Source organism: Mustela lutreola, chromosome 7, assembly GCF_030435805.1.
Source record: "Mustela lutreola isolate mMusLut2 chromosome 7, mMusLut2.pri, whole genome shotgun sequence".
NCBI classification, from domain to species: Eukaryota; Metazoa; Chordata; class Mammalia; order Carnivora; family Mustelidae; genus Mustela; species Mustela lutreola.
In genome coordinates this window covers 151,087,565-151,102,015 of record NC_081296.1, presented here as the reverse complement: position 1 = coordinate 151,102,015, position 14,451 = coordinate 151,087,565, and the positions used below count along the sequence as shown (strand labels likewise).

The 14,451-nt window shown below is 50.0% G+C and overlaps 1 protein-coding gene across 3 annotated transcripts in view; it reads right to left on the bottom strand.

Moving 5' to 3' along the window:
* Positions 1-526: 526 nt before the first annotated feature.
* Positions 527-14,451, bottom strand: part of LOC131837036 (cytochrome c oxidase assembly factor 8) — a 23,963-nt gene continuing 10,038 nt past the window's right edge. Inside the window, exons 2-5 of one of the 3 annotated variants that reach the window (XM_059183279.1) lie at positions 8,394-8,591; positions 7,707-7,770; positions 2,335-2,425; positions 527-910 (exon numbers count right to left, since the gene is read on the bottom strand). In XM_059183279.1, the coding sequence (XP_059039262.1) occupies positions 793-910; positions 2,335-2,425; positions 7,707-7,770; positions 8,394-8,591 (471 nt within the window). In that variant the 3' untranslated portion in view covers positions 527-792. Of the gene's footprint in view, positions 911-2,334; positions 2,426-5,358; positions 7,292-7,706; positions 7,771-8,393; positions 8,592-14,451 lie in introns of those variants that run through there. The other 2 variants (XM_059183282.1, XM_059183280.1) reach the window with 2 other exon arrangements.

Genomic DNA, 14,451 nt, shown 5'->3' with positions numbered 1-14,451 from the left:
GAGAGCCCGATGTGGGACTCGATCCCAGGACCCTGAGATCATGACCTGAGCTGAAGGCAGAGGCTTTAACCCACTGAGCCACTCAGGCGCCCGTTTTTTTGTTTTTGTTTTTGTTTTTTTAATTTGAAAACCAGAGGGACCTGATCCAGTAGCCAGCTGTTCAGTAAAGCTTTGGAAACTGAGGCTCTACCTCACTAGAGTAAATGGATGAAAGTGCTCCAAGGGGGCTTTACTATCAACCGAGGTCTCTCTGACAGAGGAGCCGCACTTGCTTCCACGTCCACAGGTGCAAGCGTCCCCGGACAGCTACAGCTCGTTAGGGCATGGCCCGGGGTGTCCAGGACTCACAGCCCGCTGGGCCCAGGACAGCACAGCGCGTATGACTGCAGCCAGCTCCCAGTGCGCTCAGCGGCCAGCTGCCAAGTCATTCCCATCAGTGGAGGCGAACATGCAGGTCAGTGTGCACTAGTATTTTTATACTGTTCTACTTCAAACTGGTAAATTAAAAAAACACAGAACACGGGTACACGGTGCTTGGGTTTTATTTAACATCATGTCCATGACCCAGGGCCAGCTTGGAATCCAGAGTCAGGGCAGGCACACAGCCCGTGGCTCACCAGGCCCCCTGTTCTGCAGTCCACCCTGTGCTGACAGAAGCCAAGGGGCCCCCATAAAGCAGGCGTGGGACTCAGCTCACTTACAGGTTTCTAGAGCCCTTGTGAACGGATTCCCAAAGCAGCCGCTTCTCCCAGAAACTCGGCCCCCGATGGTGGGTGGGTCAGAGTGGGCAGGTCAGGGTGGGCTCCTCCGTGCTGTCTCCTTTGGTTTTGGCCTAAGCTTGTTCCAAACCCTCTCCAGGGCCACTCTTCCCATGCAGAAGGTGATGGCAAAATTACGCTGGTACCAGTCTCTGTATAGAGAGAAACAGGAGAGACACATGTGACATCCCCCCAGGAACTGCGGACTAGTGCCCAGGCCTCGGAGGGGAGTTCCCAGCCAACAGGCAAGTCCTTCTGACCCTCCACCTCTCCCCTCGGTCTCTTCCCTTTTCCGCCCTCGTTAACACTAAATGGGCCATAAGAGCCTTCCTTCCCCCACTGGTTTGAATAAGACCAAGAATAAGGCTCAACAAAGTGAGTGCCCCGTGTTACCCAACCCCAACCTTTTCCCATTCTGCTGCAGCCCTCTAGTTTTTGCTAAAGGACTCCGAGAGAGAAGCCTGGGGCGCCCAGAGTCCCACGGCATTCCAGGAGAGAGGCGACTGCTGCGAGATGGGAGTATAGCCCCGGGGCCAATGGCCAGCAGGACTCAGCAGGGACCATCCTGGTGACTTCACGTGCACAGGCAGCACGAGGCAGAGCACTCTGCAGACGTCAGGTAACTCACCACACGTGCCGGCATCATCAACTCCACACCCTCCTTTCTAAATGATCTGAGTTTGGGCCACTTGTGTCTCCAAGCAGAGAGTCCCAGAGCTGCTTGTGCAAATACTGGGATAGAGTTCACAGTCTCGAGCTCCCCTGCCCATGAGTTACTGTACTAAACGTGCTGGAAATTGCATGCTGCTGAATGGGCCAAGCTCGGGAGGTTTCCAAACAGAATGCACACATTCCAGACTCTTCTTTTAAGACTTTTTAAATTTACTTATTTGAGAGAGAGATCATAAGTAGGCAGAGAGGCAGGCAGAGAGAGAGAGGGGGAAGCAGGCTCCCCACTGAGCAGGGAGCCCAATGCGGGGCTCAATCCCAGGACCCTGAGATCATGACCTGAGCCGAAGGCAGAGGCTAAACCCACTGAGCCATCCAGGCACCCCTATTTTAGAATCCAAAGAATACAGCTGGCTGCCTACCTATACCCAGAGGTGACTGAGCTTTTCAATATTGTTATGACTGCAAAGACGTTTGCATATTTGATGTGTATTTTAATCCACAGTGGTCATTTCCTTTATGCAGCTGAAGTGGCTTCAACCCTGGCCTGAGCCCCTCCAGTTGGCTCCAGTGCTGTTTTCCTATGACCCTGCTGGTCTCTAAGCCTCCGCACTTGGACATACAAGGTGTCTCAACTCAGCTGGCACTGTTCCCACCCCAGACCAGCTTCTCCACAGAGTCCAGGTTCCCTTTAGTGGAAAGCGCTGTCCAAGCACGAGGGGTACAAACTGTCATAGGGTTGCCACCTGAGTATCTTTAAGCTATCAATTTTATTTAAAAGTGTAAAAACTAGGTTTATGGCAACATCTACCTTTAATATAAACATAAATGTCACTAAATACAAATAAAAAAATAATCCTACCTTATACAGATATAATATTCAGATTTTAAGAAAAAAAATACTTACCTGTTATAATACATGTGCTTCAGAAAATTTTTACTTAAAAATTCCTTGTAGAAGTCAGCCATTTCTTCTGCATCTAATGTTGCTTTTTGGCCTGAAAATTAATTTCAATTTAAACATTAAGATTTAATGGGGAAGACCCACAAACTACTATTGATCTAACAGAGATCAGCAAGGCTGCAGGATATAAGATTAAAATACATATATCAACTATATTTTTCTACACACCAGCAAGAAACAAGCCAAAAATGCAATTAAGAAAGCGATTCCAGGGGTGCCCGGCTGACTCGGTGAAGCAACCAACTCTTGATCTGGGGGTCATGAGTTTGAACCCCATGTTGGGCACAGTTCACTTAACTGAAACATATATACGTATATACATATTGAAGAAAACTATTCCATTTATAATAGCATCAAAAATAATAAAGGACCCAGGAATGTATTTGAGAGGAAGTGTTAAGACTTACACACTGAAAACTACAAAACACAGCTAAAAGAAATGAAAGAAGACACAAATAAATGGAAAGATATTCCAATGTTCATGGTTTTTAAGACTTCACACTGCTGAGATGAACCTGACACACAGGTTCAATACAATCCCTCTCGAATCCCAGCTGGCTTTTGGCAGAAACTAACAACCAGACCCTAAAATTCATGTAAAAATGCAAGGAAGTGGGGCACCTGGGTGGCTCAGTGGGTTAAGCCTCTGCCTTCGGCTTAGGTTATGATCCCAGGGTGCTGGGATCAAGCCCCGCATCAGGATCTGTGCTTAGCAGGGAGTCTGCTTCCTCCTCTCTCTCTGCCTCTCTGCCTACTTGTGATCTCTCTCTCTCTCTCTCTCAAACAAATAAATAAAATCTTTAAAAATAAATAAATAAAATGTACTGACTAAATCAAGGAGATGAAAATTTGTCCCTGTTTCCTTCTAAGAGGTTTTTAGTTTTATCTTTCACATTTAGGTCTTTGACCCATTTTGAGGTTGTGCTTGTATATGGTGTGAGGTAGGGAACCAACTTTATATTTTTGTATGTGGCCTTCAAGTATTCCAGAACCGTCTGTTGAAGAGGCTGCTCCATACACAACCACCCGCCGCACTGAACTGTTTTGTTACCTTCGCTGAAAATCAGCTGCTCGTGAATGCTTGTGCTTATTTTTGGACTCTGAGGCCTGTCCTTGTGTCAGCACCACACCATCATTTTTTTTTATTAAGATTTTATTTATTTATTTGACAGACAGAGATCACAGAGACTGGCTCAGTCAGTTAAGTGTCTGCCTTCAGCTTGGGTCATGATCCCAGAGTCAGGGATCGAGCCCTGCATCGGGCTCCTTGCTCAGCCGGGAGCCTGCTGCTCCCTCTCCCTCTACCTGCTACTCCACTGCTTGTGCTCTCTCTCTCATTCTCTGTCAAATAAATAAATAAAAATTCTTGGGGCGCCTAGGTGGCTTACTGGGTTAAACCTCTACCTTCAGCTCCAGTCATGATCTCAAAGTCCTGGGACTGAGCCCCGTATTGGGCTCCGAGATTGCTTCTCCCTCTCCCTCTGCCTGTCTCTCTGCCTATTTGTGATCTCTCTGTCAGATAAATAAATAAGATCTTTTTAAAAAAATTCTTAAAAAAAAAAAAAAACCATCACAACAACAAAAAAGAATAACCCACTTTAAAAACGGGCAAATTGGGTGCCTGAGTGGCTCAGTGGGTTAAAGGCACTGCCTTCGGCTCAGGTCATGATCCCAGGGTCCTGGGATCGAGTCCCGCATCGGGCTCTCTGCTCAGCAGGGAGCCTGCTTCCTCCTCTCTCTCTGCCTGCCTCTCTGCCTACTTGTGATCTCTCTCTGTCAAATAAATAAATAAATAAATTCTTTAAAAAAAAAAAACAAAAAAACGGGCAAATTAACTGAATAGGTATTTCTCCAAAAAGCACAAAAGAGACTTGGTATCACTAGTCATCAGGGAAATTCAAATAATCAAGTCAGTAAGATACCACTGACACCCACCAGGACAGCTAAAATCATAGGCCGTAATTTAGGATGGTTAGACAGACAGCAGGACACGTTGGGGAGAACACGGGAAAGCTGGAACCCTCACGTACTGCCGGGGGGACCGGGGGGACGTCATACAGGGCAGCACTATGGCAAGGAACCTGGCAGTTCCTCAAAAAGTTAAACACAGGGTTACCATACGACCCAGCAATTCCACTTGTAGGTATGATACACAATCGCTCACAGCAGCAGTCTTCATAAGTCAAAAAAGCAGAAACAACCCAAATGCCCATCAACTGATGGACAAACAAAATGCGGTCTATCCCCACCAGAGATTATTATTCAGCCAAAAAAAATCTTTGAAATCCTGGTCCATGCTACAGCATGGACGAAACCTGAAAACATGCACTTAAGGGAAGAAGGCAGACACACGGGCACCTGGGTGGCTAAGCTGGTTAAATCCGACTCTTGATTTTGGTTCGTTGGTTAAATGTCTGACTCTTGATTTTGGTTCAAGTCATGATCTTAAGATCACGGGATCGAGCCCCACGGCAGGCCCTGCGCTCAGCACGCAGAGTCTGCATGTCCCCTCCCTCTGCTCCCCCCACGCCCTGCCATTCACACGCACTCTCCTTCTTTCAATAAATAAACATAATCTTAAAAAGAGCAAAAGCAGACACAAAGGCCACATATTATGTTTCCATTTATCTGGAAAGGTCCAGAACAGGCAAGTCCATAAGGACAGAAAGCAGATTAAGCGGCCATCAGGACCCGGTGGGAGGAAGAGAACTGACTGACAGTGGGAACAGGGTTTCTTGTGGTGACGAGAATGTTCTGGAATGAAATATGGTGATGATCGCACATATCCTGTGAATGCTGACTACTACTAATTGTAAATAAAATGTGAATTTTAGGCGGACCTGCGTGGCTTAGTTGTTAAGGGTCTGTGTTTGGCTCAGGTCATGATCCCAGGGTCCTGGGATCTCTGCCTGCCTCTCTGCCTACTTGTGATCCCTGTCAGATAAACAAATAAAATCTTAAAAAAAAAAATATTTAACTTTTAATCCATAAATAACTCATTTTTAATAATTAACTTCTTGAAATACTTGGAACCTATTTATATTATAGGGGCCATGAATCCAAATTTACTCTTTCGGGCCAGAAGCAGATTCTCCGTCATCGTTAATTAGAACAGACCTCTTCCTCCCTCAGTCTGCAGGACCCCGTACTCGTGTACTCTGGGCCCATGGAGGCGACACGCCTGTGTTACCCCCCACACCACCATCACCGCAGCCTGGAAACGGTTGAAATGCTAACAGAGTGGGTGCCTCCCCTTATGGTGTCCCTTTCCTTGATACATTCTTTCCTGTTTCATTACCAAGTTAATTAAAAGATCTGATTTAAGCCCAACCTTCCAGTACATGGTAACGCCATCTACAGGAACTCTGTGATATTAATGACAAGACTCAAAACCACCTCTCCCACCTGTTCAGAGAGTGGTTATGTCACAGCCTCCCTGACCCTGACGACCCTGACGGCACACTCCTGAGGCTGGCATGCCCCTCCCTTAGGGCTGTGGCAACTGTGACCACGGTCCGGGGCCAGGACAGCACAGGGCAAGCTGAGAGCCACTGGGGCAAGATCACATCAGACAAGCGCCGGAAACCCAAGTCACTAGGCCAGAATCTAGGCCCCTCCACTTACTGTGTCATTTTGGTTACATACTTTGCCCTCAGGTTCCTCATCTCTAAAATGGCAAAAGTCGCAGGAGCCACTTCGTTGGGTCATGGTGGGAACTAAAACACAAGACGCAGCAGAGGACTCAGCGTAGCACCCAGCGCAGCTGCGGGCTGAAACTGCGAGCCGCTACTCTCCGCGTGCTGTCAGGACCGGACCCAGCATCCTTTCCCGCCGGCTCCAGCCCGCCAAGCCAGCACCTTGATGGCAGCCAACGGCAGAGCCCGCCACCATGTGGTCCGGCTTCCGCAGCTCTCCATCCTGAACTGATTCTGGCCGCACTAAGGATTAGCAGAGAGAGAGGGAACCCCGCTTTAGCCCAACGAGAGACATGGCTTTTAGGGCCAATGGTTTTCTGATTTTCCATGAGAATCACGTTTTGACAGCAGAAATCTGTTTAACAAACATTATGAAATGTTATTCAGGCCTAACACTGACGGCAAGAGAAAATGATCAAAGTTACTCTGGATCTTCTATCCAGAAAAGAGCAGGTGGCTCAGGGGAGCAGAGACTAATAGAGCACAGTGTTCTCGCCACATCGAGCACAGGGCACGGGGGACGAGGTGCGGAGAGTAGCCAGGCAGGGCCGTGGCGGCCTTCAATCCAGACCCAGAGCACAGCCGCCATTCTGTAGTCATGTGGAGTCTGAAAACCTAAGCTAAGCAACAAATGTCAAATTTGCCCTTGGGGAAGGACGGTCTGGCTGCACTGCAGAGTGAATTTGAGGCAGGAGTTGATAAACTACACCCACAGGCCAAATGCGGCCCACCGCCTGCCCTCTCGGAAATCAAGTTTTACTGGAACACACTCATGCCCATTAGTCTACGTATTTTCCATGGCCGCTTTCACACAGTGGCAGAGCTGAACAGCCGAGATGGAGACCCCACACGGCCCAGAAAATGAGACTACTTACTATCTCGCCCACTACAGGAAGTTTGCCGACCCCTGATTTAAAGACTGGAGGTCACAGAACCAGTCAGAAAGCTACCACCGCGGTCACAGAATTAGCAAGTGCCAGAAGGAAAGCGGTGTATCAGTCAGGGAGCGCTCCGAGTGCTGGGAAATGTGCAAGAGGAAATCCTCACAGAGAAATGGGGGGGCTCTGAGGAGGGCTTCCGTGACGTTTGCGACTCCCGGGGGGCTGGTGGGCACCAGCCTGAGCTGAGGTCAGAACGCACGGAGTGGAGCTGGTCTAGGAGAGAGACGGCGCTCTTCCGCAGAAAAGGCTGCAGAACCAGGGGACCTTGGGACAGAAGTTCAAAGGTCAGAGGGAAGGCATCGATCAGCAAGACCTAAAATCAGGAGAAGGACGATCTCCCCCAAGGGGAACAGAGGGAGCAGGAGGAGGGCAGACCCACCATTACACGCTCAGAGCACCTGTCCCAAAGGAGACCACAACTCGCCCCCGGGGTTTCTCTCCTCCCGTGGACATCCTTTCTTTGGGGGGAGGGGCACAGGGAGGGGCAGGAGGAGGAGGATCTCTAGCAGACTGCCCACGAAGTCAAGCCGGGCCTGCGGTGAGGGGCTGGGTCTCACCGCGCCGAGATCACGCCCAAGAGCCGGACACGGGACCGGCTGCGCCACACGGGCGCCCTCTTTTCGCCTCGCGCAGTCCCTCACACACACCACGTTAGCAGAGAAAGGACAAAGGGACGAACCTGATCCAGCTCTGGGTTCCAGGCCTCTAGCTTTCAGTCTCGAGCGAATAAATTCTTCTTTCTCCTAAAAGAAGACAAGCATCAGAACGCCCTTTCTTCGTCTCGCCATCTTCCCTGGGCTAGGACGCGGCTCGAGGTGTCCTGGAGATTTCTGAGAAAGGACCCAACTCCAAACCGGTTTAAGCCGCCTGAATTTGGTTCAAAGTCCCATGCTTGAAGCACGATTTGAAAACAAGATGTTTACTAAACTTTGGGAGGTCCTGTCTGTTTATGAATCCAGAGCAAGATGGATACAGTCCGTCTGAGACAGCCTGCCCCAACAGCTGGACATACAAAGCTTAAATCCGTTCCTGCTGGATTCGAGCATTTCTACTTCTTTCTCATGTAGTTCATTAACAATGCGCTGCTGAGAGCTCTGAATTCTCCGAATGAGATCACATCACAAAACCCCTATTTTCATAAACACACACACATATTCTAGTGCTGCCGGACAGGCGCAATACTGACTGAAGAATCCCGGCCGACGTCCGTTCTCAGACGCCCGGCAGAGGGAGGGCGGGAGGGCGAGGGCAGGGGTGGGGAGGGAGGGAGGAGGCAGGACCGGGACTCGGAACAGCAGGGGACTTAGCGCCCCCACGTGGCCACCCTTGTTCTTTCTCCCTCCCGCAGCCTCTGCTCCAGGCTTACCTTGCGGAATGTCAAATTCTGCTTTGCCCAGAACTGTTGGTTCCATTCTTGTGTTTCTTGTCTTAATTGTCTTAGCTTCTGTTCCAACGGTGATTCGTTTTTGGGGACGTAGAAGTGAACGGGTCGAAGGTTTGAATGTTTATCTGGGGGTCCTATCCAATCATGGCAAGATTTTCTTGGAGGGCAGAATCCTGAGACCTTTAACAAAATGCACAGGGTTTTAACATAAACTAAACGAATCCCTATATATGTAACGAACAGTCTAGACTTATTAGAGTCCCCCATTGGCTTCCTCTGTTTAATACCACGTGTCAGAGGACACCAAGTTGAGGGAACCGTAACACTACTAACACAAGCAGTGCGTACAGCACGTTCTGCCACGGCGCCGGGCTAGTTCAGCCTGAATGCAGAAAAACCACCTCGGGCTTACTTCGCAGCATATACAAAACTAACTCAAAATGGGTCACTCTAAAACTCTAACAACCTCTACCTTCTCAAACAGTAGACAGGGTCTACAATCTTACCCTAGGCAACCACTATTTAGCTACGACACCAAAAGCACGAGCCACCGACTGGGAAAACACACGCAAATCTGAAAGAGGATTTGTTCCCAGAATATATAAAATTTCTCAAAAATCAGTAACAAGAAAACAGATGATCCAATTTTTTTTAAAAAAGATTTTATTTATTTATTTGACAGACAGAGATCACAAGTAGGCAGAGAGGCAGGCAGAGAGAGAGGAGGAAGCAGGCTCCCCGCCGAGCAGGGAGCCCAATGTGAGGCTCGATCCCAGGACCCTGGGATCACGACCTGAGCCAAAGGCAGAGGCTTTAACCCACTGAGCCACCCAGGCGCCCACCACACACCTTTCAATATGGCCAAGACCGCCCCAGAAGTGCCCAGCAACGCTGCAGGCTGCTGAAGACGCAGGCCACATGAGCTCTTCCACGTCCCGGGTGGGAATGCAAACCACGCTTCACACACAACCCAGCGACCCACTCCTGCCTACTCATCCCAGAAATGCCTGTCCTGTCTATGACTGCTGGAAGTGGCTTTATTTATAACTGCCCAAGCTGGAAACAGCCTGGTGAGTGGAAAACAAAGCACAGCGTGTCCGCACAACGGGTGCTCTTCAATAGCAGAGAACTATGTGCAACACACATGAATCTCAGATGCTTCGTGTTCCCTGAAAAAGCCACATCAAGACCATCAAGACATTGCATACGGCAGGATTCTACTCACAGGACACTGGGGGGACAGGCGCTGGGGTGGGGACAGGGGCGGACTGCAAAGGCATCTCCTGGGCTGGCGGAAACGTTCTCCACCTTGAACCGCAGTGTGGCGCACACCTCGTCAGCAGGGAGTACTGCTGTATATAAACTGGGCTGCAGCAAACTCGGTATTAAAATAAAAAGATCACTTGAATAATCAAAAGACTAGCCTTCCGTTTGTCCATTAAAAGAGTAACCAAAACTCGTGGGGAAAATACCACTCAATTTAGAAATCTCTTCTAAACCTTACTTTAAAAAAATATTTATTTATTTATTTGACAGAGATCACAAGTAGGCAGAGAGGCAGGCAGAGAGGGGGAAGCAGAGGTTTAAGCCACTGAGCCTCCCAGGTGCCCCTAGAAATCTCTTCTAAGTTATTTAAAACAACAACAACTACTGACCCTGCCTTCTGCCTCCAATAACAGTGTCTCCCACGCACCGTCTCGCAGCAACAGAAAGGAGCACGGAGGAGTCAGCCAACAATACACAGACTGGAAGAGCCAGGCACGGAAGACCATGTGCTCTGGGACTGAACCGTGCGGCATTCCAGAAAAAATCAGATCAGTGGCTGCTAGAGATGGGGGGGTCTCGCTGGGGTGAAAACTGCAAAGATTCGTGTTTGTCAAAACTCATCACGGGGGTGCCTAGCTCAGTGGGTTAAGCCTCCACCTTCGGCTCAGGTCATGATCTCAGGGTCCTGGGATGGAGCCACACATCGGGCTCTCTACTCAGCAGGGAGCCTGCTCCCCCCGCCACCGCCTGCCCCCACCTGCCTCTCTGCCTGCTTGTGATCTCTGTCAAATAAATACACAAATCTTAAAAAAAAAAAAACAAAAACCACACCTCACCAAATGGGCATTTTAAATGGGTGTATTCATTTCACTGTATGCAAATTACACCTCAAAGTCAATTAAAAGAAAGGTTAAAACTTACAAACCCCCAAAAAATATCACAACAAACACGATGAACATTCCTCTTCCCTCAGGAGGCGCTGCCTTCAGGGCATCTCAATACATCAGGCTCACCATTTCGAGGTGCAAGGAACTAAGAAGAGACGCAGGGCTTGCAAATGTTAACCTACAGCAGGTTTTTTGTCTACGTGGCTGCTCACCAACAATTTAATTGGGAAAAGCAGAAATAAAAGCTAATCATTTTGCCCACAGAATGGCTGAGATTTGATGACTGCCCACCGGGCACCAGCAGCACGGAAGGAAGCAGAGGCCCCAGCAAAAGCGCTCCCGGCCGCTCGGCTCCACGTCTGGTCCGTACCCTCCTGTCCCAGTGTGGGCGCACACTCACTCAGGCCCCTGGACTCAGCCCTTGAGAAGTGAGCTGAAGAACCACGAGGGCGGGGTGTGGGCCAGGGTAACGGGGTGACAGCATTAGGGAGGGCACATCGATGTGATGCACACTGGGTGTTCCTTGAGACTGATGAATCGCCGCCCTCCACCTCGGAAACCAGTAACACGTTACACTGATTAATTGAATTTAAATTTTAAAAATGGTCCAAGTCTGTTATACAAATGTTTAACTTAAATGCATGTCAATTATCCCAGATTAAAGTACTGTTATTTCACAGAAAAAATATGCTTGGAAAAGTGCCAAGACAGATGTGCAGATGTTCCTGCAATTCAGCATTTCCAGAGCAACCACACAGGAGGCCCCCAGAGGGGTACGAGGAGGGACCTCACCCCCAGGCCTGCTCCAGGGGGATGCGAGGACTCTGTGGGGACAGAGGGGCCAGAAGCCTTTCCCTGCTGTGGGCTGTGGCTGGAGGTGGACCTGGGGTCTGCAAGCCCGTGGAGTAGAGAGCAGCCCGGGGCCACGGCGAGGACTCGGTGGGGCCGCCCCTCACCAGTGTGCTGGTCCGTGTTTAAGGGACGTGAAGGCCGTACCTTGCTGGTACAGGACGTGCGGCACACACTGCACAGGTAATAATGAACTATGATACTCTTCCTCGTAAGCTCCACAGCCAACTGATTCTTACAAACTGTTCTCATCAACTGTCTGAGAAATGATTCACATACTATACAATGAGTCCCATAAAGAATGCAGTTCAGTGTTTCTAGCATGTTCCCAGAGGTGCGCAACCACTGCCAGTCGGGAACATGTCCCCGCCCCAAGAAGGCGGCCGCCTCTCGGCACCGACTCCCCATTCTCCTTCCCCAGCTCTTGGCAACCAAAGCCCCACGGTGCCCCTGCATGGATTCGCCCATCGCGGACAGTTCACGTCCACGGACGCGTGCAGTCTGTGCTCCTTCCCGGCGTCCCTCACACCACGCGTTCTCAAGGCCCACCCGCACTGTAGCCCACGTCAACCTCCTGCCTTCTTACGGCTGAGGGATACTTCATAGCACGGATGTACACATTGGTTTTATCCATTCAGCAGCTGAGGACATCTGGATTGTTTCCATCTGGGGGCTATTTTTTTTTAAAGATTTCTGGGACTCCTGGGTGGCTCAGTTGGTTAAGCAGCTGCCTTCGGCTCAGGTCATGATCCCAGCGTCCTGGGATCGAGTCCCACGTCAGGCTCCTTGCTCAGCAGGGAGCCTGCTTCTCCCTCTGCCTCTGCCTGCCATTCTGTCTGCCTGTGCTCTCTCTCTCTCCCCCTCTCTCTCTCTGATAAATAAATAAAATCTTAAAATAAAAAAAAAAGATTTTTGTTTATTTACTTTCGAGAGAGAGAGGAGAGCGAGCGCGCGCGCACACACACACACACACACACACACACCAGCAGGAGGCACAGAGGGAAAGAAAGAGAAACCCAAGCAGACGCCAAGCTGAGCACGGAGTCGGACAGGGGGCTCGATCCCACGACCCCAAGACCACCACCTGCACAGAAACGGAGAGTCAGACGCCCGGCGGCCTGCACCAGCCAGGCGCCCCTCGGGCTATCAGGGCTGGCGCTGCTGCAGCCGCTCAGGTCGCGCCGCACACGCGGGAGCAGGCCTGCTGGTCCACACGGCCGCTGTGTTGGACCTCAGACACCGCCAAACTCCCCCGGAGCGGCCGGGCCATGTTACGGTCCGTCTGGCTGTGCACAAGGTCCCCTCCCTCCGTGTCCCCTGTGTCCTTGTCAGCACTCCTCCGTCCGGCTCCTGTACCTCTGTTCTCGCCATAGCTGTCCTCGGAGGCGGGAGGCGCTCTCACTGCATTCTTTCGCTGATTTCTGCCAAAATCTATTACTAGCCAACCCAGGCCTGCGAGTGTTAGTGTCAGTCAGTGTACTTGAGACTCACGTTACTCCGTATTAAGGACAAGAAAAGGGGCGCCTGGCTGGCTCAGTGGGTTAAGCCTCTGCCTTCAGTCAGGTCATGATCTCAGGGTCCTGGGATCAAGTCCCGCATCGGGCTCTCTGCTCAGTGGGGAGCCTGCTTCCTCCTCTCTCTCTGCCTGCCTCTCTGCCTACTTGTGATCTCTGTTTGTCAAATAAATAAATAAAATCTTAAAAAACAAAAAGTGAAACAAGCCCTATTTGCCAATGACATGAGAAACTTCTTGGTTTCTGAACGCGAGAAGCCTACTTCCTCAGCTGGGGCTTCTCACAGTGGGATGCTGACAGACAAGACACATGCGTTACCTCAAGCTCTCTTCCTAGCTTTTCTCCCTCACTTCCCTAGGTCAAGTTAATCAACCAAGTAATAAATTGAGCCCTGATTTAGCCCATTTGGGGATTTCCATGGTGTAAATACCTCCACCGTGGAGTTTCGAGCAGCCTATTATTATATGGTGTTTCTACCATGTAGATACAACAATCATAAACAACCTCACAAGCAGAGAACATTGTAAAATGTAGTAAAATAAACAGAAGTGATAGAGTTTAAGTACATATTATCTTTGTTTTTTTTTTTAAAGATTTATTTATTTATTTGACAGACAGAGATCACAAGTAGGCAGAGAGGCAGGCAGAGAGAGAGGAGGAAGCAGGCTCCCCGCCGAGCAGAGAGCCCGATGCGGGGCTCGATCCCAGGACCCCGAGTTCATGACCTGAGCTGAAGGCAGAGGCTTTAACCCACTGAGCCACCCAGGCGCCCCCTTATCTTTGCTTTTAATTGAATTTATTTCAGTATATAATTATCAGTAACAGCCATTTATTAGCAAAATTCCTGAAAACGCAGCGAGTGGCTCTCTTCACAGTGGGGTGTGAGTGCTAAGTGTGTCCCTGAACACGTGCCTGCACACACTCCCCATTCTGGATCCCACCACAAACACACTCGCCTGGTCACCCCAGTTCCCCGTTGCCTTTCTTCAGAAGGGCGCATAACACACCCTGCACACCTCCTTAACCAGGTTACTCAAGAAGGTTTATGGAAATATAGTCAAAAAGTAGTTTAAATATTTATAGTTGTGTACCATGCAAAAGGCAGAGCCTTCCCTCCCGGACCCCCCTTGCGGTCTGCAGCTGGACCTGAGTTAAATTGATTCAAGACAAACCCACACAAGACACCCAAGTCTCTTGGGGTGGCTCAGAGGGTTAAAGCCTCTGCCTTCGGCTCAGGTAGTGTTCCCAAGGTCCTGGGATGGAGCCCCACATTGGGCTCTCTGCTCAGCGGGAAGCCTGCTTCCTCCTCTCTCCGTGCCTGCCTCTCTGCCTGCCTGTGATCTCTGTCTGTCACATAAGTAAATTAAAATCTTAAAAAAAAGGGGGGGGGGGAGCCTGGGTGGCTCAGTGGGTTAAAGCCTCTGCTTTCGGCTCAGGTCATGATCCCAGGGTCCTGGGATCGAGCCCCGCATCGGGCTCTCTGCTCAGCAGGGAGCCTGCTTCCCTCTCTCTCTCTCTCTGCCT